The sequence below is a fragment of the Panthera tigris genome, chromosome A3 (genome assembly GCF_018350195.1).
Source record: "Panthera tigris isolate Pti1 chromosome A3, P.tigris_Pti1_mat1.1, whole genome shotgun sequence".
NCBI lineage: Eukaryota > Metazoa > Chordata > Mammalia > Carnivora > Felidae > Panthera > Panthera tigris.
Genome location: NC_056662.1, coordinates 107021311 through 107044577, shown reverse-complemented (window position 1 = coordinate 107044577; position 23267 = coordinate 107021311). Strand labels below are relative to the sequence as shown.

Here is a 23267-nt window from a genome sequence, read left to right as displayed (position 1 = left end):
AATCTTACTTTTGTATAGTTTGATGAAGTTTATGGAATATTCTAACTTCGTTGTTTGATCTCAAGAGCATTTGATCCCTGATACTTTCACCCTAAAGTTATTTTTACTCTATAGTTTAATCAGAATTACTCCAATATTGACAAATTTTTATTACATACCGAATGATCTGGAATGGACTCCAGTTAGTCCATTAAATCCTTGATCAGCAAAGTAAACTTTCCAATGTTTTGCATTATTCATTTTAGCAAAAGTATTTATTAGGATTCTTTTATATTTAAAATTGATTCTAAAGATAAGATACACTAATATTTTTATATATCAAATATTATTGAGAATAGCTTCTCCCACTATAATTTTTCTATTAATTTTATCAAATAAAATCTGTTAAGATTTGATTCTTCTGTTAATTTTGTTCACAAATTTTACTGTGTGATTTTACTGTTGTCAATTTTGCTCTGTGTTATTTCTACCAATAATAGCTATTATTAATTACATTAAATACTGATAGGAATTAAATTAGCTATATTTATTTAGGAGCTAAAACTATGAGGAAACTAATTCTCAGACAGTGAGATGGGGCCAAGGGGAAATGGGGAGACTGAAACTGGCAAAGCACAAGATAAGGGAACTGGAGCGGGGAACTGGGAGGAGGACCCCCTCATGTTACAACATTCTTGGGGTCAAAATATTTTTCATGACAGTAATGAAGGACATACACCAGGCATTACTTTGTAAAAGTGAAAATACCAAATAGAAACATTAAAAAATGAAATAACACAAAATGTTCTAATATGGCCAGCTATTATTCTATTTAAAGCTATATAAGAATAAATTTATGAATCAATGAATTATGAAAAGGACTAAACCACCTGTCAAATTTATCAGATGGCTTTCAAAAAAGTGAAGAATATTTTCTATGGCTAGCATTGGTTTGCCCATATAAGTGTTTTACTTTGTTCCAATGAAAAACAGTGAAACCTAATTAAATTAATTTTGAAAATAGAGAAAAAAAAGAAAAACATAATCCCAGAATCCTAACAAAGCCATATTAACATACTATTGAATTTTGAGTGGGCATTTTTGTTTTCTATTCATTTTCCTTTTTTTTTAACATTAGCTAGATTTATTTATTTATTTATTTATAGAATTTTCTATTTTAGAGATTTGTTACATATTCTAGTGATTGTAGAGGTCATCTCTAAAATTCAACTGTGGTAAAATAATTCCACCCCCAAACATCTTATTTGGATAAGACATTTTTACAGTGAAAAATACTAGGAAAATTATCTGCACTACTCCACTATTAAAGAGAAAAGAGACTGCTGGATCCATGCAGACATGCTTTTTAAAAACTCTGAAGCAAAACTGAAAAGTACAATAAGGATAGCTGACGTGGTCTTTAAACAATTAGGTTATAGGCACAGAGGATAAAATGAACATTCAGTACCTCTAAATTTGGATTCCTCAAATCTGCTTTCCATCCAAACTGTTTCATAAGAGCAATTCCAGTTATTCTTCCTACCTCCTGGAAAAGCAGAAAGTTACAGAAAGGAGCACTAAAACTGAAAATTTTATGTTTAAATGTAAGCAAAAACTAAGAGAGCATGCAGAAAAATCAGGTCAGACTATTTGATGGTAACTTAGGGCTGCAATATAAGAATATGACACTAAAGCATTTTCTGTTCAAGGCAAACAGGCTGCATTTGACCTCTTCAACCCCCCAAAATATCTTATGGCACTGATGCTTCCTCATGTGTAATCTGTCTTCTTGTAACTTGAGAGAGCTGAAATAACCAGATCGTGAATCGATAAAAATGGTCATTGTGGGTTTTAGCAAACAAATGCAAAGTGAAAGATGAACTATTTTAGCAACTACAATCCTATATGTTTACAAATTACCAGAACAGTAGCATTAGACTCAAACTTTAGGGTTTATCTGATTTTAAGGCTGGTGAAAGGACTCAGACCTTTGCCCCCTGACATCACTGAACTTTGTAAGGGCCGAGTAATAAAGCGTTTTGAAGGAAACCGTGGTATTCACTCCCACGGAGACCTCGAGTGTCTTGTGCATTTGTGTATTTGCAGTCTGGGTCCTGGTGACAATCACGCACACAAGGCAGAGCGCAGAGCAGCCATTTAATAAACACAGGACTGAACTGAAGAGAAAACCCAAAAGGTTAGGACAATAACACAGGATTTCCAAACGTCAAGAATACCTATGAGTTTAAGGGAAACTTTGAGTGAGAAAGGAAAAAACGGAGGTGATTACATGGAATGGCATACTATTACTCTTAAAGCATCTGAGGTGAAGTTAAAAAGGCAAATGCATTTTTAGAGGCGCCTGGGTGGCTCAGTCGGTTAAGCGTCTGACTCGTGATCTCGGCTCAGGTCACGACTTCACCTTCTGTGAGCTTGAACGCTGCACTGGGTTCTGTGTTGGCAGCGTAGAGCCTGCTTAGCATTCTCCCTGTCTCTCTCTCTCTGCCCCTTTCCCGTGCTCTCAAAATAAATAAATAAACATTAAAAATTAAAAAAAAAAGAATGCATTTTTTAAAGAGATTTAATTACATGACATTAGGCCTAGTGATGTGCCTCGGCCTACTTAACTGTTCCGTGAAAGGCTGTCATCTCATTTTAAAGCTAAGGAGTAGTTAATTCTTTGAGAAAATGGAACCCCACCTTGGGAGGTAAGTGTACCTGTGCAGTAAAGGTCTTTGCAATAGCTCCACTGCAGCGACAGGAAACTCTGAACGTCAAGTCCTTCTGGTTTTTGGCATCAGCTGCTTTTACTACATCGTTCTGAAATGCTTCTTGAGATTTTTCTCTTTCAGTGAAAAAATCTCCTTGCTCCTGTGTTTCTTCTTCTGTTTGCTTTTCCAGCAGGCATTCCCCACTCTCTTGTAACTCTTGCGATTGTTCTGTTTTTAATTTCTTAGCATTGATGATGTCATTTTCCTCCACTTTTCTTTTTGGCGGGTTAGCAGCTCTTTGAAAGAGTTTGTCCTTTTTTGCATCAAGTTCAAGAAGATTTTTCCAAGTTGAGATGGCATTCAACCAACTTTCTGGATCATCATTTATAAGTCTCTGTATCTCACTTAATATTTTTCCTAAATAAGTAAGATGTCAGTTAATCCTCTATCGAAGCTTTAAAGACAGTCTATTACATCCATCACCCCCAAATTCCATTACCTTTATTTCTTTAAAATCAGTTTTATTAAACTGCTACATGAATAGTGAATTCACCTTCACCTGGAGTTTATATAATTTAACATAAAAATATTGTGCAGGATAAAGTTCATTCTTTATTTTTAAACAAAGTTTATTATTTTGAGAGAGAACAAGTCAGCGCGTGAGGGGGGAGGGGCAGAGAGAGAGGCGGGGAGAGAGAGAATCACAAGCAGACTCCACACCAGCAGCACAGAGCCCAGCACTGGCAGCACAGAGCCCGACGTGGGGCTCCAAATCACAAACTGTGAGATCATGACCTGAGCCGAAACCAAGAGTCGGACGCTTAACCGACCAAGCCACCCAGGCGGCACTAAAGTTCATTCTTATATTTCATAATTAATATCAAATTATTTTAAAATCCTATAGAATTATCATGTATTTTAGCAAGATCATTTGTCTTATGATAATATATATCTATATCTTCAATATAAGCATAGGCCTAGAGTATGTATTGATCTTTGAAATAATGCAGATCTTGCCTATAAAAACTAAGTTAAAAAACAGAATAAATTGCACAACAAAGCTTTGAAACAAGAGCAAATGAATCTTGAGACTATCTTAAACCATACACTACTAGCATACATCATAAAATGAGTTTTCATAAAGCAACACTTCAGATACACAACCCATTCATAAGTTAGGGACTGTCAGCATGCGCAACACAATGTAATCTTTTTTCGATGAAGAAGGGTCATCGAGATGACCCAACAATAATTACAGTGTTCTCTAAAGATGAGAATGTAGAATGTTGGGATGAAATTATATCGACCCCATGGTATAACACCTTAGGATTTGCTTTAAAACCACATTTCTGCCCTGTCTTGATTTCTTGCCATTTATATCTTTACCGACACAGTTTAGTGCAGACTGTAATATTACATGATCTCTTGTGCACGATCAGCAATTAAAATGAAGTTTAAGGCAATGTTTAGTCTAGCAGTATCTGACTATTTTTGGTGCTTCTATTAAGATCCTTAAATTATTTTAGCAGCATGTGTGTAAAATTAGAGAGCGAAGAGGGAATCTCTTAACTCCCTTTAGCTGTAATGCTTTATTAATGGGCGTAAGTTTATTCAAAACTTTAAATTTAAGGTCACCCAAATAGGAAATTTTATAACATAGTATTTTTTCCAATTATATAATTCATCAGTTAAAAAGTACAAAGTGATAGTTTTGATCAACTTATTAAAACCATGCATTCCGGGTTATTATACACTTCTAAATCTAAACAGAAGCAACTGATCACATGTATCTTTAGAGAAGGTGTCTGATCATAATTAAAACAGAAGAAATGTGACTCAGAAAATAGGTAGCAGGTTGCAAAGAGACACAATTAGGTGATAATATGATTAATATGGTGATAGTATTCAGGAAATACAGAAAAATACATAATTGGTGATTCCACAGCTATGAATGAATCTTAAAAATATGAAATGGATACAAATTAATTATCAAGCAGAAAACTTTGGAGTACAATATATCATGTGGGTAAAAGCAATAGGCATATACTGTACCTTTACTTACAGAAGAAACATTAAGTGGAAACTGCTTTTTAATCAGCAAAAATAATCTTTCTGCAGATTTTAATTTTTTCAGCATATTTAAGTCAGAACAGGTGGTGAAGAAAACTTTTCCTGAAATATATTCAACCTAGAGACAGAAAAGATTAATGTAGTCCTGTGTCAGAGTAAGAATCATTTCCCTTTTCCCCTCTAAATGAATTAAAACATAGCATCTAGATTAACAATAAACAACCATTTCTGAAAGATGTACTACTTGTCAGACATGCTACTAGGCACTCAGAATACATTTTCCCCCTCATCCTTATAACAAACTTCTATGGTAGATTTTATCACCCCCATTTCTCGGATTATGAAACTGAGGCTTGGATAGGTTAAATAACCGGTATGAAGTCACACAGTGACCAAGATCATAATCTGTGCCATGTTACCATTTGTAAAGTACACTTCTAGGACAAATCAGGCGTCTAGTCCAAGGTTAACATCATCAGTAGGGATTTATTACACACCTACCTTGTGGTCTACCAGGAAACATGCAAAATAAATCCTAAAGATGAATAATAATGTAACACGTACGTATTGACATACAAATTAAAATATAATATTTACCAGAAAATAACTTGAATTAAACCCCAAATAAAAAAGTTAATATGTAAATGCATTGATAAGCTGTATGTACAATAAGTAGCACTGATTATGGAACCATCATTAGTAAAAGTCTTGGGAAAGAACTCTGCAAGATTTGAGAAGAGAGATTTTAACAGAAGAACAAAGGGCAAGACGCAGAGGTGGGAGTGACAGCCTGGCTGAAGTAAAGTGTAAGTCAGCATGGCAAAATTTGCTGTTTGCACTGATTGATAGTGTCAGGTGGATGGATGGTGTAGCTCAGACCAGCTTGATAAATGGTCGTGAAAATTTGAGTACCCCAGATGGTAATGGTCAACCATTACAGACTTTTGATGAAAGCTATGACAGCACTGAATTAGCTAGCAGAAAAAATTACTTTGGAAGAGGCATAAAGTACTGAGTGTAGAATGTGATGTCAGAGGAAGAAGGAGACTACCAAGGTAGAAATAATGAAACTTGGCTGTGGAACTGGAAAAGGGATAACAGCAAGAAATATGCATCACCGGAAAGAGGTTTTGGAGGCAAGATGGATATGTGGTAAAAGCCAGAGAAGAAAGAAAATGAAAAATGCACTAACTATAGAGTCTAGTGAGGTATGGGAAATGGATCTCAATACCAATAAGGTCCTAAAACTTTTGGAGTCAACCCAACCCTCTCAAGCTCAGGATGGATGTGGAATGCCTTAAAGTTTTCCTTTTAGCAGTGGCCATCAGCTGATTAATATGGTTCTAAGTTATCTCCTAGAACTGAGGTAATGGGGAATTTGGGGTTTCCCATGTGTTTAGGCAGCTCCCGTCCAATGGGAACTTGAACTCCAAGTGTTTTTGTACTTTTGATCTGACATGGTCTAATTAAGCTCTGGGGATGGTAATTTCTGGGGTTACCATTCTAGCTTGATGAAGAAGAATCTGCAGAGGAAGCCCTAGGTTGACACCAATTAAAGCCCAAATACTTCATTATAAGATTAACAAGTTTTGGGGATCTAATGTACAGCATGGTGATTATAGCTCATACTATATTATATAATTGAAAGCTACTAATAGATCTTAAATGTTTTTACCACAAAAAAGTAAATGGTAATTATGTGACTGGATAGGGGTGTTAGTTAATGCTCTGGTGGTAATCATTTGCAATTTATAAATGTATCAAATCAACATGTTGTACACCTTAAACTTACATAATGGTATATGTCAATTATATCTCAGTAACGCCAGAGAAACAAATAAAAATAAAAGCCCCAGCAATGCATCTGACCAAGATAGATGGAGAAAGCAGGGAATGAGAAGAATGTTTAGGAATCAATATTTAAGGTCATAAGAAAGTAACTAAAATAAGAACTTTTGGCTTCTAGAATTTACTTCTTTCTCATTACAAAGGTGATGTTTCCCATGAAGTCAAAATGAAATATATACCTCAAAATGCTTAGAACTTGAAAACAAAATTTTCAAAAGTAACTTTTATTAAAAAATTTTTTTTCAATGTTTATTCTGAGAGAGAGAGACAGACAGACAGACAGACAGACAGAATGAGAGCAGGCAGAGAGAGACGGAGACAGATTCTGAAGCAGGCTCCAGGCTCTGAGCTGACAGCACAGAGCCTGACATGGGGCTTGAACTCGTGAACCTCAAGACCATGACCTGGGCCGAAGTTGGCCACTTACCCAACTGAGCCAGCCAGGCTCCCCTTAAAAAGTAACTTTTAAAAAATTTAGATTTTATGTTACCTGACATAAAAATATAGCTGATATTAAAGCCATCACAAAACAAGTTAACAGACATGAAACACGTTGCCAAGATTATGGGGTAATTGAAATAAGTATTTTACTGAAGATGTATGGTTTTAAGATTCAAGTCCTATAAACAAACTAGTGCAAACATCTGGACCAGTGATTTTAATCTAAGTAGTCAGTGATCTAGATATTAATTTATAGTTATTTAACTGTACAAAGATCTTTTCTTACTTATTTGAAATATGAAGGGAAACAATTTACACAGCAAACTTCCTTTAAAAATATCATCGTTTTGGGGTGGTGGGAAGAACAAATAAAGAACATGATTGAAAATCAAGTTAATTGAGAGGGCCTAAAAGGTTTAATTTATTGGGGGAATCAAATCATAAGAATAATGTCTTGAAGCATTAAAATGCTAAATATATTCTCAAAACCAAAAGCAACATTATTTTCTTTCTTTAAAAATTAATGTAAGGCCTACATTCCTTTTACAAGTAATAAGCATGTAATCAAAAGTAGTTTACTAAATTGCTAAACAGTCACTATGAGAATCAAATAATCATATACACGAAAGCACTATAATGTTGTACCCTTTGTGAAGATGAAGTATGATATCTTAAAGCAGTGGGGAGAATGAATTTTGGTGCTTATGACTTCAACAACTGCTGAAGCTGGTGTTAACCTTTTTCTTTGTTGCTTGTAACTGATCATATTCAATTATAATACTTAGGGGAGAAATGTGGCATTTTAGAATACTTCACCCTAATATTTGTTACTTGAAAATTTATTTATATATACAATCTGTTTTTTCCATTTGGAATGAAATCATAACGAAGTGTCTAAAACCAGCTGGTTTTATGTCTAACACTTTCGAAGATGAAATAACAGCCTTTATTAAAGTAAAAACACTTCTGTTATCAGCTAGAATATCTAAGAAGTTAGCATTTTTGCCTTTCTTTTAAAATTCAGGCATTCAAGTCTAACCCAAAAATTAAAAGTTTAAGTCTTGGCAAAATGCATAGGAAGATACGGAGATACCAAAGTTCTCCTAATTCTACAAATGCCATTTAGTTTTAGAATTAATTATACATTGCTAAGTGAAGAGCTGAGGTGGTACATGAGGTTTTTTGGTTCATTTTAGAAGAAAGGATTCAAAATATATTTTAATTAATTTTTAAAAAAGCATTCAATCTGCAAGAAATGCATAGGATATTAAAAAATATCAACCTACACAATTACTCCTTTAAATAAAATAATTATGAAATAATCCAATTATCTGGTTAGCTCTACCCCACTACCTTCTATCACCATGACCCTACTAAAAAATTAAAAATTGGTTGGCTTATTCAAGTTCAGGTCCTGGGTTAAAAGTCTTTGCTACGTGGGTTTATAAAGACCAATTAATCCATTGACAGGGCCTTTCTGGCTAGCTGGTATTAGGCACACCTCTATTATACTGAATTTTATCTTAAAAATAACTGTTCTTGCTATTATTGTTTATAATAGCAGTATTTAATACATTATACATTGTTATAGCTTAATTTTTCTTAATTTTAAAGTAATCTAGGTAAAATAAACATATGTATGTATATAAAATATTTTATACATATAAAAATACGTAATTATACAATATAAATTGAATATTTAAAAATACCCAGGAACCTATAAATAAGTTTGCCCTACCACCAAGTGGAAAAAAAATCTAATCTGACTCTGACCAAACTCTAGATACAACTTACAAGATTCCAACTGATAGGAGATAGAGAGGACAGAGAAACATGTTAAACTACACCATGGAGATGCAATTAGCAATATTTAGGTCAGGGGAACTTCTAGCAGTGCTGTCCAACAACTTTCAGTGATGATGAGAATATTCCATAACCTGTGCTGTCCAATGCAGTCACCACTAGCACATACGGCTTCTGAGCACTTGAAATGTGACTAATGTGCCTAAGAAAGTGAATTTTTTTGTCATATATTTTAATTAAAATAGCCACCATACCCTATTGGACACCACAGCTCTAGACTAGGGCTCAGAAAATGAGGCCTGGTGAGCTAAGAATGGTTTTTACATTTTTAAAGGGATGTAAAAACAAACAATAACAATAAAGAACAACAAGTGATCCACATATGTGAACTACAAAGCATAAAATATTTATTATCTGGCCTTTATTTTACACGAAGACTCCATGCACAGTGCAGAGCCCAACATGGGACTCAAACTCACACCTTGAGATCAAGAGTGGAGCCGAGATTAAGAGTCGGAAGCTTAACCGACTGAGCCACCTAGGCACCCCAATCTGGATCTTTAGAGAAAAAATTGGCCAACCCCTGCTCTAGACTATGGGATAAACAAACAACCCTGCTTCTTTAACAAATAATAAATTGCTGGTGGTGGTGGTGGGGCGGTGGGGGAGAGATGGAGGGGAAATCTACAGATTAAAAGAGACTTAAAATTTTTTTTATAACAAACGAGATTTAAAAGAATATCAATCACAATACATGGTCCTTATTTGAATCCTCATTCAAATACACAAACTTAAAAAGAAAAGTGACATTTATGAGAAAGTTGAGATTTAAACACTTACTAGATATTTGATAAGGAATTATTTTTAGATGTGATGATATTGTGGTTTATATTTTTTTTAATTTAAATTTTTTTGAGAGAGGGAGAGAGCGCGCAAGCGCGCGTACACGCATACACACACGCGCGCGCGCGCGCGCGCGCGCGCGCAAGCGCGGGAGAGAGGCACAGAGAGGGAGACATAGGATCTGAAGCAGGCTCCGCGCGCTGTGAGCCTGAGCCACCCAGGCGCCCCTGTGGTCTATATTTTTAAAAAGAGCCATTGTATGATGTCTTCTATATTATACTATATATATTATGCTGTGCGTCCTCTCATTATATACAATAGTCCCCTTATCCACAGTATAGCCTCCTGCCGTCACTGCGTTTAACCAGTCACTGCATTTAACTGCGTGGTTCCCAAGCAGATGACCCCGCCCCCCCCACTCTGACGTAAGATCAACAGCCTAAGGCTACGTCAAGCACAATTCTCCTTCCGCAGTATCAAGTATCGTCAGAAAGTCAATAGTAGCCTAACGTCATGCGCCACGCTTCGTCTCATCATTTTGTCATCTCACATCATCACAAGAAGGGTGAGTACAGTACAAATAAGATATTTTGAGAGGGAGGGAGGGGCAGAGGGAGAGTGAGCAAGAAAACATGTTTGTTCACGTAAGTTTTATGACAGTATATTTTTATAATGTCCTATTCAGTTATTGTTAACCTCTTACTGTGCTTAATTTAAAAATTAAACTTTATTATGGGTATGTATATATAGCAAAACACAGTATATATAGGGTTGGTACTATCCATGCTCTCAGGCATCCACTGGGGGTCCTGGAATATGTATCTCCCATGGATAAGGACGACTACTATATAGGCAAACATTTACAGATGAAGTGATATGGCCTTGCCTCAAAATAACATGGGTGGAGCGGGAGGGGCATTAATGGAGCAGAATTCACCGTGGGATCGGTGTTGCAGCGGGTCGGTGAGCACGTGAGATTCACCACACTATTCTACTTCGTGTATGTTTGAAATTCTCCGTGATAAAAAGCTGAACAGAATACACAGGACACTTTCTCTTGCAAGCTGCATGTTGGAGGAAGCACCTGCATCAGTCCTCCAAGGAGGGAGAGTTTGCAAGTTAAAATGCAAACGACTGAGCTATGTACATTCCTACCAAAAGAAAAGTTTTGGGGGGTGGCAACTAGGGACACACATTTTCAACAAGCTCCCTGCGTGATTCTTACGTCCACTAAAACACCGATTAGAAAGGCGTGACTAATTTGTAAAAGGAAACAATCACTTCTAAATTCATTTTATAAACGCGGACTTCACAATATTACTTTTCTTGAAGCAAATCAAAGTTTCTAACACTCTTATTACTGCACGAATGGTTTTAAGTATTCCTGTGCAATTCATTCTTTGGGAACATTCATTGATCACCTACTAATTGCAAGACATTGTGCTACACGTGCTATCAATTTTTATCTCAAGGTTTGCTCTAATCCTTTAAAGTAGGTATAATCTTCTCCATTTTCTATCCAAGGAAAGTGAGGCTCAGAAATTTGGGTATTTACCCCAAATTCAAAAATCTATGAAAGGAAGATTAAAATTTGAACACATGTTTTTTTGCCTCTGAGATCTACATATACTTTTTTTTTTTTAATTTTTTTTAACGTTTTTATTTATTTTTGAGACAGAGAGAGAGCATGAACAGGGGAGGGGCAGAGAGAGAGGGAGACACAGAATCTGAAACAGGCTCCAGGCTCTGAGCTGTCAGCACAGAGCCCGACACGGGGCTCGAACTCACGGACCGTGAGATCATGACCTGAGCCGAAGTCGGACGCTTAGCCGACCAAGCCACCCAGGCGCCCCTACACATACTCTTTTCCACGCTGTCACAGAAATAACTTACAAGCTTCGGGGAAGTTTCCCACTATAATTTAGTGTACTAGTAAAGCACCTGGGCTTCAAAGCAATAAAGATCCAGATACAAGTCCCAGCTCCACCACAGAGCATCAGTTTTCTCTTTATTTCTTCGTAAAACAGAGGGGGGGAATGACGTCTCCCATAGGATTCTTCTGTGGATTAAATCATATCATGTACATAAAAGTGTCGGACACGTTTTAAGGGCTTTATAAATGTTAGATGCTATCATTGTTCTTTCGGGATTGCTTTAACTTTGAGAGCGAACTAGAGATGACATTTCAGAAGTTATTTGTTCAGATCCCATTTCCAGGCATATCTGTCCTTAAAACAGGCACAATCAAAATATGGGAATCCCCAAATCTTGTGGTTGATTCCTCTCATTGCCAAGAAGTTTGTCCCTATAATTAATTGAACTTTTTTGCTGTGAGGAGACCCCCTCCCCTCACATCTCATTTTGTCTTTAGAGAAGATGGAGGACAAGCAGAGAAGATAATTTTGGTAATTCGACGTATTGCAGTTGGGTGAAGGCTTCTATTTTTCATACTAAGAGCTCTAAGTTAATATTAAAAAACAAAAACAAAACCAAAAAACCAGTGCAGCATGATGTAATGGAAGGAACTGGACCTGGGTACTGGCCTGCCTGGGTTAAACATGATTATATACTCATGCCTGATTTCACAGCTTGGGTTTGAATCCCAGGTCTGCCGTTTTACATGACTTGAATAATTTCTTGGACTTAACCTGTGCTTCATTTTCCTTTTCTGTTACATGTAGAGCCTACCTCACAGTGTTGTGAAAATTAAGCAGGTGAGTACAGATTGAGGACCTAAGAACATGCTTAATCAATGTGGGCAATTCTTACATTGTTGCTTTTTTTTTTTTTTTCAACGTTTTTTATTTTTTGGGACAGAGAGAGACAGAGCATGAACGGGGGAGGGGCAGAGAGAGAGGGAGACACAGAATCGGAAACAGGCTCCAGGCTCCGAGCCATCAGCCCAGAGCCTGACGCGGGGCTCGAACTCACGGACCGCGAGATCGTGACCTGGCTGAAGTCGGACGCTTAACCGACTGCGCCACCCAGGCGCCCCACATTGTTGCTTTTTTAGATTAGCCGTATTCAGCGCTCTATTAAATTCTGCGACCAAAACCACAAGTGGCTGGTAATCTAATAAAGCTGATGTCATTTTTCGTGACCCCCTCTATCCCCCATGCCCCCAACTCCCTCATTGCAGAAAATCCTTTTGTGGCTTCTAACACTATAGGGGCTGCAAGACTGACTGGTCAATTTCATTTAGTAAGCTTTCCTTTTACAAAAACACATGATTCACACTGTCATATACAGCCCATCAAGTCAGTGGAGTCTGTTTCTATTACATCTTTTCCCTCTGCTTTCAAGAAGCCAGCTCAGCATGTTCTAGAACCTAAACTCAAGTTTAAAACCTTGTTCATGTCATTGAAATTAACACCAGCAATTGTTACTTCCCTCCAGAAGCTGGACTGCGAAGCCTCCAAGACTATTATTTTTTTAGCTACTATTTACTCGGTGTTTAAGGTGTACTTTACGCACCTTGTATCAATCCCATGGGGTAAATACCATCATTGTCAGGAAACAGACAAGTCCAGTAACAACCTGAAGGCTGTACTTGTATTTAAAGGCTGGAGAAAGGCTTTTGTGACGGGTCTAAACTATTGGCACTATCAAGTACCTTCTTGTAAAGAATCTAGGAAATACCTTGCCTCAAACTCCTTCCCGCCTTAAAAAAAAATACAGGCATGAGAGATACGCGGTAATGTGGAAGGGAGAACGACTGGCGATTCTTTCCTGCAGTAATTAAAGGACGTGTCAGAACTCCGAGGTCTGGGGCTTGAGAGCTGGGGGGCTCGAGGCTCTTGCTTTCCAGAGTCTACACGGACCCTGGCGGGGAGGGAGACCCGGCGCGGACGGGGGCAGGGCCGCCCTCCTTCCCGCCCGGGCGCGCAGCGAGGCCGACTCACCTGCGTGGCCGCCAGCCGCGCCCGCACCTCCCGCATCAGGAAGGGCTCCAGGCCGCGGCCCGCGGTGCAGAAAAACCGGGCGCCCGCTGCAGGCCGCGAACCGGAATCTGTAGGAACCGCCGCCATTGCGGCTCGGGCGCGGGCCCGCCGCTTGGGGTCACGTGGCCTGGGGCGCGCGCGGCGAGTCCCGGCTCTCCCGGAGGCGGGCACTGGGGCCGCGGGGCAGGGTGGAGTCAGAGGCTAGGGTTGTCAGGGAGACCCGGGGTGACGGTGGGGGCCGGTGGGAGCCGGTGGGGCCGGTGGGGGGGCGGGGGAGCGGGTCAGCTCGGAGGGGTGGCTGTGGGGCTCCTTGGTTAACTGCTCGGAATTTCCCTGATTAGGTATTGGAACTATTTGGAGTCACATATGGAAGGCATACAGTTGGGATCTGTAATTGGAATCTATATAAACGGTATATATCATCTAATCCATTTGCCTTATTTTTGAGATTGAGGAAGCTGATCCCTAAACAGGCCAAGGGACAGGTGGCATAGAGCTGAGGTTGGTCTTGATAGCCAGTATAACGAGCTTCTATTTCTCCCAAATTTCTCCTCCCCTCTTCTTTATCACTCGCCATTACTCTCCTGACATAAGGAGCCCTATTCTGTCTTCACCAAGAATTGGGCCAAAGTTGGGAATCCTCAGGACCAAGAGCAGAAATTCTCACTCTCCAGTGGAATGCTTTTATGTTCACATTTCTTGCACTTCTAAGTTCATTCACCATGAAGGTAATGATGAATGCACTGTCTAGTTTGGGCCACCTGGTTTAATTGGCTGTCTTAACAGTATTTGAAGGGACTACTCTAATTTTGAATGTTCTTTCTTTCTTTTTAATGTTTATTTATTTATTTTGATAGAAAGAGCAGGGGAGGGGCAGAGAGAGAGAGGGAGAAAGAATCCAAAGTAGATTCTGCCCTGGCAGCAAAGAGCCCTATTTGGGGCTCAATCTCACAAACCGCAAGATCATGACCTGAGCCCAAGTCAAGATTGGGATGCTTAACCAACTAAGCCACCCAGGTGCCCAATTTTGAATTTTGAATTGGCAATGAAAATATTACTTGGGAGGAATAGAATCCATATGACAAAGTGGACAGCATTACATAAGCTCTGTTGTATAGAAGTCGACATGTAGTTATATGAAGAGACAGTATATAGAAACTATTAAATGAACGGCTGGCTATCTTTCTGGCAAGTGCCTCTCATGTGGTTCAATGGGATACCTAGGTGAATGGCAGATACTACCTCTCTTCCTCCCCACCTCACCCCAGCTCATGGTCTACTTGGACAGTATTATGAAAATTCTTATGGAATCATATAACATGACTGTATCAAAGTTTCAGTCCTCAAACTTCTTTTCAGAACCTTTCATGTTGGCAAATTCTTTAGTTTCCTTCATTCTTTTTTTTTGCCTCCATATTTATGTTTTCATTCTTTTGGCAGTTGACTTAGCTTTATGCTTTGTGATTCCTGGTACTCTAGTATGTCTGGGGACACCCAGGAAACCTCCTTAGTACTTCCTACATTCTGTACCCAAGATAGTAAGCACCCAGAAATATAGTTCAACAAATTATGGATACCCACTCTCTGCCAGACTCAGATGCAAATGTGAGTGAGTATTTGAGTGTGTGTGTGGGGGGCGGGGTGGGGCAGACAGGAAGGCCTCATCAGCAGTTAGGTGCTATTAGAGCATAATTACATGAGTTGGGAAGTTGATGGAGATCAAGGTAGACAGGTGGTAGGGCTAATGTTATGGTAACACTGCCCATGGTGGATGAAGAAATGACTTCTCCAGTGTAGGGCTGGCTAGCAACATGCTCTCCTGCCAAACCACTGCTGAGCTGAGGCTCAGTCCTGCAGAGCCAATCTTCCCCTTATATCCTCTTTTCTCTTCTTCTGTGGTCTTTCCGCCACCCAGAACCTTTGGTCGGCACTATCAGTCTGGAGCTACTCTTGTTTCAGTTGGGGTCGGGGAGTCAAGTGCATTTGCTCATCTTTGGGCGTTGCTGTAGCACAGCGCTTCCGGGAATGCCTTTCATCATACAGTATTGGAGATGAGAGGAAATAGGTGGAGTTTTGCCTCTTTAGGGAGAAAATAATTGGTTCCCTGAGAGGAGAGTTGCCTGGAATTCTCTCTGTGTGACTCAAATACTCTTTCCTCCATCATTTCTGCTTCTCATTAAAAAAATGTCTCTACTGGAAAAGAACCACTGATCCCTATAGACGCTTTGCATATCCAGCTGAGCTTTGCAGTTTCAATATCACATATTCAACGGGTAGGAAGCTGGTGGTTGGCAGAAACAATTTTACAACAGATATACTTTTAAGTGGGAGTGTTTAAGGAATTTAGGGCTTGATTATTTGCTTCAAGATCTCCATGTTTTGGTGCAATTGGCATTTCCTTTCATTCTTAAAAGCGTTTGATGCATGTACTTAGGTATTAAAATGCAAATGCTTTAGGTTGTGAGATCCTTGAGGATGGGATGATCTCATTGATCTAGGCATCCATAAAGAGCACACTGGCTTGCCTATGGTAGGCTCTCCATCAATGTGTGCTGAATTGGATGGAATGTAACTAGTTGGAAACCCACTCACTAAAGACGTCCTCTTCAGCCGGCAGGGATTGCAATAACCACCACACCAGCAGGGGCCTTTGTGAGTGCAATATGGGGATAAGGGTGGAGGACTAAGGCCAATGGAGGGCACTGAGGGAATAGAGGGACCCCGTTCTCTCTATCCCTCCCCACACAATTTATAAATAATATCACTTAACAAGGAATACTTGTCAGAATGACCTTAGGGGTCTTTTCGATGTCATATTTGCCCCCCACCCTGTATTCTGGTACGGTTGAGTGGGGTTGGTGTTGAGCCAGGCCCCTCTCCTAAGGAGAACAGGAACCATTGCTGTATCCCAAATGGATTCGATTGCCAACTTCTTTGAAACACCCACTCTTTCCCTCCTCCCAGGCTTTTGCTTCCACTGCTCCCTTTGTCTAGAATTCTCTCTTCCATTTATTTTCTTTAAGGCTGAGGCAGAATGCCACTTCTTCCAGAATGCTCTCTCCTGCCTTTCTAGCATGCTTCCATTTACATAATATTTTATACCTTTATTATTTATTCATTCATAAATATTTATTGATTCCATGTTAGTATGTCTGTTAATACGACAAGGTTCCAGCCTGTGAGAAACGTTCGGTTTAATGGGTGGTAATGGTGATGGTGCTGGATTGCTGAGAGAGACATACAAAGAATGACAATAAAATGTGATATATGGTGAGGAAAAGAAAGCAGCTGAGCCTGGCACATGGTAGGTACTTAGTAAGTAAATGAAGTTGAATAAGTGAACTTATCCTGAAGACCAGTGAACATTTGTTATGTTTGTGGTTTCTCATCTCCCTCTGAGCATCTTTGCCAAATCAGGACATTCTCTGTCTTCTGAAGCGCCCGAGGCCCAAGGTTTGTGCATACGGTGGAGACACAGTGGATTTTGCTCACACAACCCAGCGTAGTAACTTTAGGATCTTACAGTTTTTTTAGAAGTCAATGGAGTTGTGGCATTGTGGCAAAACCTCAGATACAGGCACAGAAGTCTGTTGGACACACACATTCCAACCAAGTCAGTGCGGATTGTGAAAGAAGGAAACAACATATTTTTACGGCTGCAACTGCAAACGCAGTTTGAGAACAAGCTATGGGCCGTAGAGTAGTCACTTACGTGCACACGGTAACCACCTGGAGTGGTGCTTCCTTGAGATACATAGTCAGAAAAGAGAAAATTTAGCAGAACATTAATGCCTTGTGTATATCAATACTGCCTGTGGAGCATTATTTATTCATTAGCTTTATGTCACTGTAGTTTTAATGTAACATCAAAATTCAAAAAGTGTAATCTCCGTGTTGTGATCTAGAGGGAAAATTCCTTTATATGTATTATCTTGCTTTAGTTATGCAGTGCATGAACTTATTATTTCATTATTATTTTGATGTACAAATAGAGTCTAGGTATCCAGTGCTTTTTTGGAAAAATGCGACATGCATTTAACGCATATTTCAAAACACTGGGGGTTTTGATGTGATTTTATTTGTTTAAATATATTTTGAGCTCATAAAACTGTATTCACATCTGATAGACCTTTATAACATCCCATCTGGAAGGGGGTATGGAAGTTATTTCTTTGATACATTTTCTGACTGAACAAATGACTGAATATACAATTTTCTTTAATTTACTTGGATGAACTATATTGCCTAAATAAAATAAAGCCATTTTCTTGCAGTTCTGTTCACCTCACTCAGACTGTTGTTTTAATATTCCTTTTCTTGTACTGCATTTATGTGTATATTTACTATGGATTCTTTTCCATTAGAGGCTTGTTATTAACAATCATCCTATTTCTTAGTATGAGGAAAGCCCCTCAAATATCCCAAACCAGCTAGGATTCCCATATTTTGAAATTTGTCTCATTTTCTGGTAAGACTCCCTCCTTTCTAGTAGATGGTCATTTATTTTGCCTGTTTTATCAGTGCAATTTAAACAGAATCACCTTAAAACTCAAGCAAATGTGATCTACAAATAAACAAAAACAACCAAGGTACAGATTCTATTTCTTCAGAAATACAGACAGAGTACCTTGTTTTAATGTGAATGGTATTTGGCAGAATAGAATCTGAAGATTTTATTAGAATGTTGGCCTAATTCAGTCAACTTTCCTTCTATTGTTGGCATGATCGTTGAGAATGGACTGTGGAGCAAGCAAGCTTATTATGTTTTCAACTCTGTATTTTTGTTGTTGTTGTTGTTGTTGAGGGGCAATAATTTTTCACTGCCTGTGAACATTTTGTGCTATTTTGAAAAATAGAATTTAGCACCCTTGAAAATTTTTTTCTGATACATATCAGAAAAATATAATCAGGCTTGCCTTTCAACAATTTTCTTTCAAAACGTTTGATTATGGGGTGCCTGGGTGGCTTAGTCCGTTGAGCATCTATCTGACTTTTGATACAGGTTCAGGTCACGATCCCAGGGTTGTGGTATCGGGCCCCACGTTGGGCTCCATGCTGAGTGTGGAGCCTGCTTACGATTACTTCTCTCTCCCTCTGCCCCTCTCCCCCTCTTGTGTACTCTCTTTCTCTAAAATAAAAAAAAAGTTTGAAATTTAATAATTAAGAATATACTAATATTTAATGTTATAATTTTTTATAATATGAATTACTTGGCTAACCAGAAAAACAGTATAGATACAAGATAAAAGCATGCAACCTGCAATATAGGGTTAGGCTATCATTTGGTTCCTTCATGAAATACCTTCAGAGTAGGACATGATGCCGGAAATTATTTGGTACTAGCTGAGCGCCTATACTATAGGCAGGTAATACTCACATCTTTAATCAAGACATGTTGTTTTATTGCCCTGTCACTTTGGTCAACTTAAACTATACAGATTATCTGCCTCACACAGTTCAAAAGATCTAAATGTAGCCAAGTTGGGAAAAATATTAAAAGCTGGCCTCAGAATTCATCTTAGGTACCAAATCATCTTTAAGAAATATCCTTGATGGAATTTAGCAAGGCTTCAAGTCACCAAGCGGAGACATATAGAAATTATCAAACTGTTCTGCATTAAAGTCAACAGAAGATAGGGAATGTCCTGAGGGGGAAAGACCTGATAAGGAAAGGGGACATATGGGGCAACAGTGTGGGAAACTGAGGCCGGTGGGGTTAAACAACCAATGAGAGATGGCCTATAGTATGGTACCTGAAGGACTTCTAAGGATGTTCAATACTCAATTGAAATTTGTTTCTGGTGCTGCCATGAACTGTCTTCAGTGACCCCAAATTTCAGTAAAACAAATAGACAAAACATAGCTTTTTGCCTGAGGTATTTTAGGATTCATAGTGTCAGGGTGTTGTGATATGGAAAAGAGGCAGCACCCTTTACATGGACCCTGGTTGACTTTGGTCAGAAAATTCAGCAGAATCAGAAACTCAGAGCATAGCTGCCAAGAGAAACCTAAGTGTGTGGGTCTATTAACAAGGAATGTGCAGAGGGGGGTGCTGCAGGCCAATGGCAAATAATGAAAATGCCGTTGACAGCTGGGTGCAGCTGAATTTGTCCCTCACCTGGAACAATAAATTTGATATAAACCAAGTGTCTAATATTTAAGCATGGGTAGACATTGCAATCTTGGGGCAACCCAGGACAGGTTAACTAAGGGGGATTATGATCAGGGGTTGAGCCTAACATTCTCAATTTTATATTTTTGGATTTTCACTCTCTGCTAGTTTTTCTATAAAATTTCAAATAGTACTAGCTTTGCACTAGCACATAGATTAATCACATTAATCAGACTTGTGTAAAGCCGTTATCCGGACCTTGTACATAGTTTGTACTGGCTGTTATATTGGTTGTCTGCATTGGATGTTAGATGCTAGTGTGGATTTCCCAGACTTTAGGCTGAACACACATGCTCTCTAAGTTGGCAGCATTCTCCTCACTGTGGTAGTGAGTTTGGCTTCTTTTAAATGATGAGTTTCTAAAGTTGTGAAAGAGTGTGTGTGTTGGAGGAGGGGGGGAAATGCTGTTACAAACTTAGAGGCTCTTTGTCTGTGGACTAAGAATAGCAGTGACATTTCTAAAGGGTTTGATTTCCTCAGAAGGTAGAGCACTTATAACAAATAATTCAAAACCATCATTAATCCAAATAATTCCGGAGCAATGTGATACACATTTGCTCTTTCAGACTGGCCATACACAGAATTAAAAATATTCCTACACATAACTTTTGTTGAAAACTGCATTAGGTGATAACTTGATTTAGAAATTTCTTGCTCTTCTCTCTTCTTTAAATTATGGTTAGCCTTCCCCCCCCACCCTCTGTCAGCACAGAGCCGGATGTGGGGCTTGAACCCATGAACTGTGAGATCATGACCTGAGGCGAAGTAGATGCTTAACTGACTGAGCCACCCAGGTGCCCCAAGAAATCTCTTTTTAAAAAAGTTTATTTGTTTATTTTGAGAGCGAGAGGGAAAGAGAGAGAATGGGGGGTGGGGCGAGGAAGAGAGGGAAGACCAAGCAGGCTCCATGCTCAGCACAACGCCCAATGCAGGGCTCGATCTCACGACCATGAGATCATGACCCCAACTGAAATCAAGAGTTGGATGCTTAACTGACTGAGCCACCCAGGTGTCCCAAAAATTATGGTTCGCCTTGTACCCAGGTACTCTCAGTGATATTCAAATATTTGAGAAAAGAATGTCTTTATAATAAGATAAATCTGATGGGAGCAAATTCAAGGAAAAAATATGGAGAAAGAGTAGGCACAAGTTTAATCCAAATCTAGCTGTTATAAGCCTAACTGCTAAAGTAGACTATAAGCTAACCACAAATTTTATATTTGTTAACTATGATTTAGCATGGTAGTTTTCAGACTATTATAATCATTTCGTTTTGACATGGATATGAAAGTGGAGAAGTTCAGGGAGAAAAATTAAAGAAGGAGCTAAGGAAAATAAATCTTACATGAAAGGTTAAAAGGAATTGAAATTGTTTAGCTTGCTGAAATGAAGGAAGGTTAAGAAAAGCCTTCAGTATCTTCAAATATATGAATGGAATCATCAGTGAGATACTGGCCTATTTATAAAGAGGACTGAAAAATGGTGCAGGCTCAATCCTTTAAAGATTTTTGGAACTCGTACATGCCATGGTCTGATGTTCTGGCTGTCTGGCCTGCCGATTCCTTTCCCATTATGGTGTTTCTGGGTGTCCCAGAGGGCAGCGACTGACGTTTATCTCTGTTGATCCCTTTCTAAGCAAGGTAGGTGTCAGATCAGATCACAAAGCCTGAAATCACAGGGCAGAGACAGTTGCTGAAAAAGGTAGCTGGATCATTACCCACTTGCAAAGATGTTGATGAATGAAAAAAAGTCATTCTTCTCCCATTAGCTCTTTAGCTTTATCCCTCTATTTGGATTTATTTACCAGAATGGTTTTTTTTTGCTACGTTTCTGTTTTTTTAATTGTGGTAAAAACCACCTCGCATAAAATTTACCATTTTTAACTGTGTGGTTCAGCCGTGTTGACTGTAGTCACATTGTTGTGCAACAGATCTCTAGAACTTTTTCATCTTGCAAAACTGAACAACTTCCCATTTCCTTCTTCCCCCAGCCCCTGGCATGTTGGGTTTTGATAGATTATTTTTTTCCTTACATGGTTGCCCCCTTCACTAGTCTCTAAATTATGGAACTTATTCATATTTTGTTTCCAGGGGCCATCACTTAGGAGGAGCTTAATAAATGTCTGCTAATGAAGGTCAGAAAGAACATCAGAATGAGTCTTTTCAAGTAGAGTTATGGGACTAATAGTAAAAGGTTGTGGCTGGCACTGTTATTTCCTTTCCTAACGTATCCTCTTTATTTCTTCTCTTTTTGACAAAACCCAGATTTCCCTTGTGATGACTAGCTGCCTCATCCTAGACTCTTGAATGATCCAGTATGTGGCTCTCATCCCTACCTGCGTATACAGGTTCCTGCTCCCCCGCTCGGTGATCCTGATTTAATTGGTTTGAAGTGGGGCCGAGGCACTAGGAGTTTAAAAGTCTCCTAGGATAGAGAACCATTATAAGGCTATCCTGTTCTTCTTTGCTAGCTATTTGCCTTTCCCAGCTTTTTATTCCCTGAGGATGGCCATGTGACCTAGTTCTGGCCAGTAGAATTCTGCTGGGTCTTCTGGAAAACTTGTTGCCTTCCTGATAAAAGAAACAGATACCAGAGAACTCAATGGTGTAGCCTCTTCCCCTTTTCTGTCTTGAATGCAGATATGATGCCTCATGCTTTGGTAGCCATCTTGCAACCACGAGGCAAGTATTAAGAACAAAAACCCAACAAGTTAATCATGGGGAAGCAGAACGTTGGAAAGAATCTGGATCTGGAATAACATTGTTGAACTCTTGGACTACCTACTTTTCTTGTTAAGTAAACAATAAATGCCTTTATGGTTCAATCTCCCTAACAGTGGCTCCCTCCTTAATTATCTGCTTACAAAAGCATCCTGAACTGAAACAAAGGGTATCCTAGACCAAACTCAAACTACATGCAAATAAATCCCCAGGATGAAATGATTTTCAGAAAACCTGGCTAAAACTCTAAAACAATTTGTCTAAATGTGTAACAGCTATCACAAAAGCTCATGATATTTCCCATAAAATATATTGGGATAAAATGATCAAAAACAGACCATGGCTGGTGTAATTCTTACTCAGTTTAACATTTATGTTTTTATATTTCTAGTCATTAACATAAGCGTGGTAGAATGGCATATCTACTTTTAAAAAATAATATCCATTCATTGAACAAAAAAATCTTCCTGAGTATCAGTCAGCCCTGTGCCAGGCATGATTTTGCTAAGCACATGGGAAGGAAACACCAATGAACAAAACAAGTGTCTTTGTCTTTAAAAATACCTCTGTGGCACTTACATTCTAGTTAGGGGGTGAGGGAGGCAAGCAAAGAAACCATTATCATAATAAAGAAGCTATGTAGTGTATCAGAAGGTGGGAAGTTCTAGAAGAGGCTGGGGTGCCTGGGTGACTCCGTTAAGCATCTGACTCTTGCTTTAGGCTCAGGTCGTGATGCCAG

General features: G+C 38.9%; 1 protein-coding gene and 1 long non-coding RNA gene across 3 annotated transcripts in view; one reads left to right on the top strand and one right to left on the bottom strand.

The window, feature by feature from the left end:
* THUMPD2 (THUMP domain containing 2) overlaps positions 1-13733 on the bottom strand; it is a 35669-nt gene extending 21936 nt beyond the window's left edge. The window contains exons 1-4 of one of the 2 annotated variants that reach the window (XM_042982108.1): positions 13598-13733; positions 4743-4878; positions 2698-3107; positions 1448-1525 (exon numbers count right to left, since the gene is read on the bottom strand). In XM_042982108.1, the coding sequence (XP_042838042.1) occupies positions 1448-1525; positions 2698-3107; positions 4743-4878; positions 13598-13723 (750 nt within the window). In that variant the 5' untranslated portion in view covers positions 13724-13733. The remainder of the gene's footprint in view (positions 1-1447; positions 1526-2697; positions 3108-4742; positions 4879-13597) is intronic. The other variant, XM_042982109.1, reaches the window with a different exon arrangement.
* A 246-nt stretch (positions 13734-13979) lies between these two features.
* Positions 13980-22576, top strand: LOC122237396. The gene is made up of 3 exons (XR_006215915.1): positions 13980-14048; positions 22073-22155; positions 22448-22576. It is a non-coding gene; the product is annotated as an uncharacterized LOC122237396 (long non-coding RNA).
* The last annotated feature ends 691 nt before the right edge of the window (positions 22577-23267 follow it).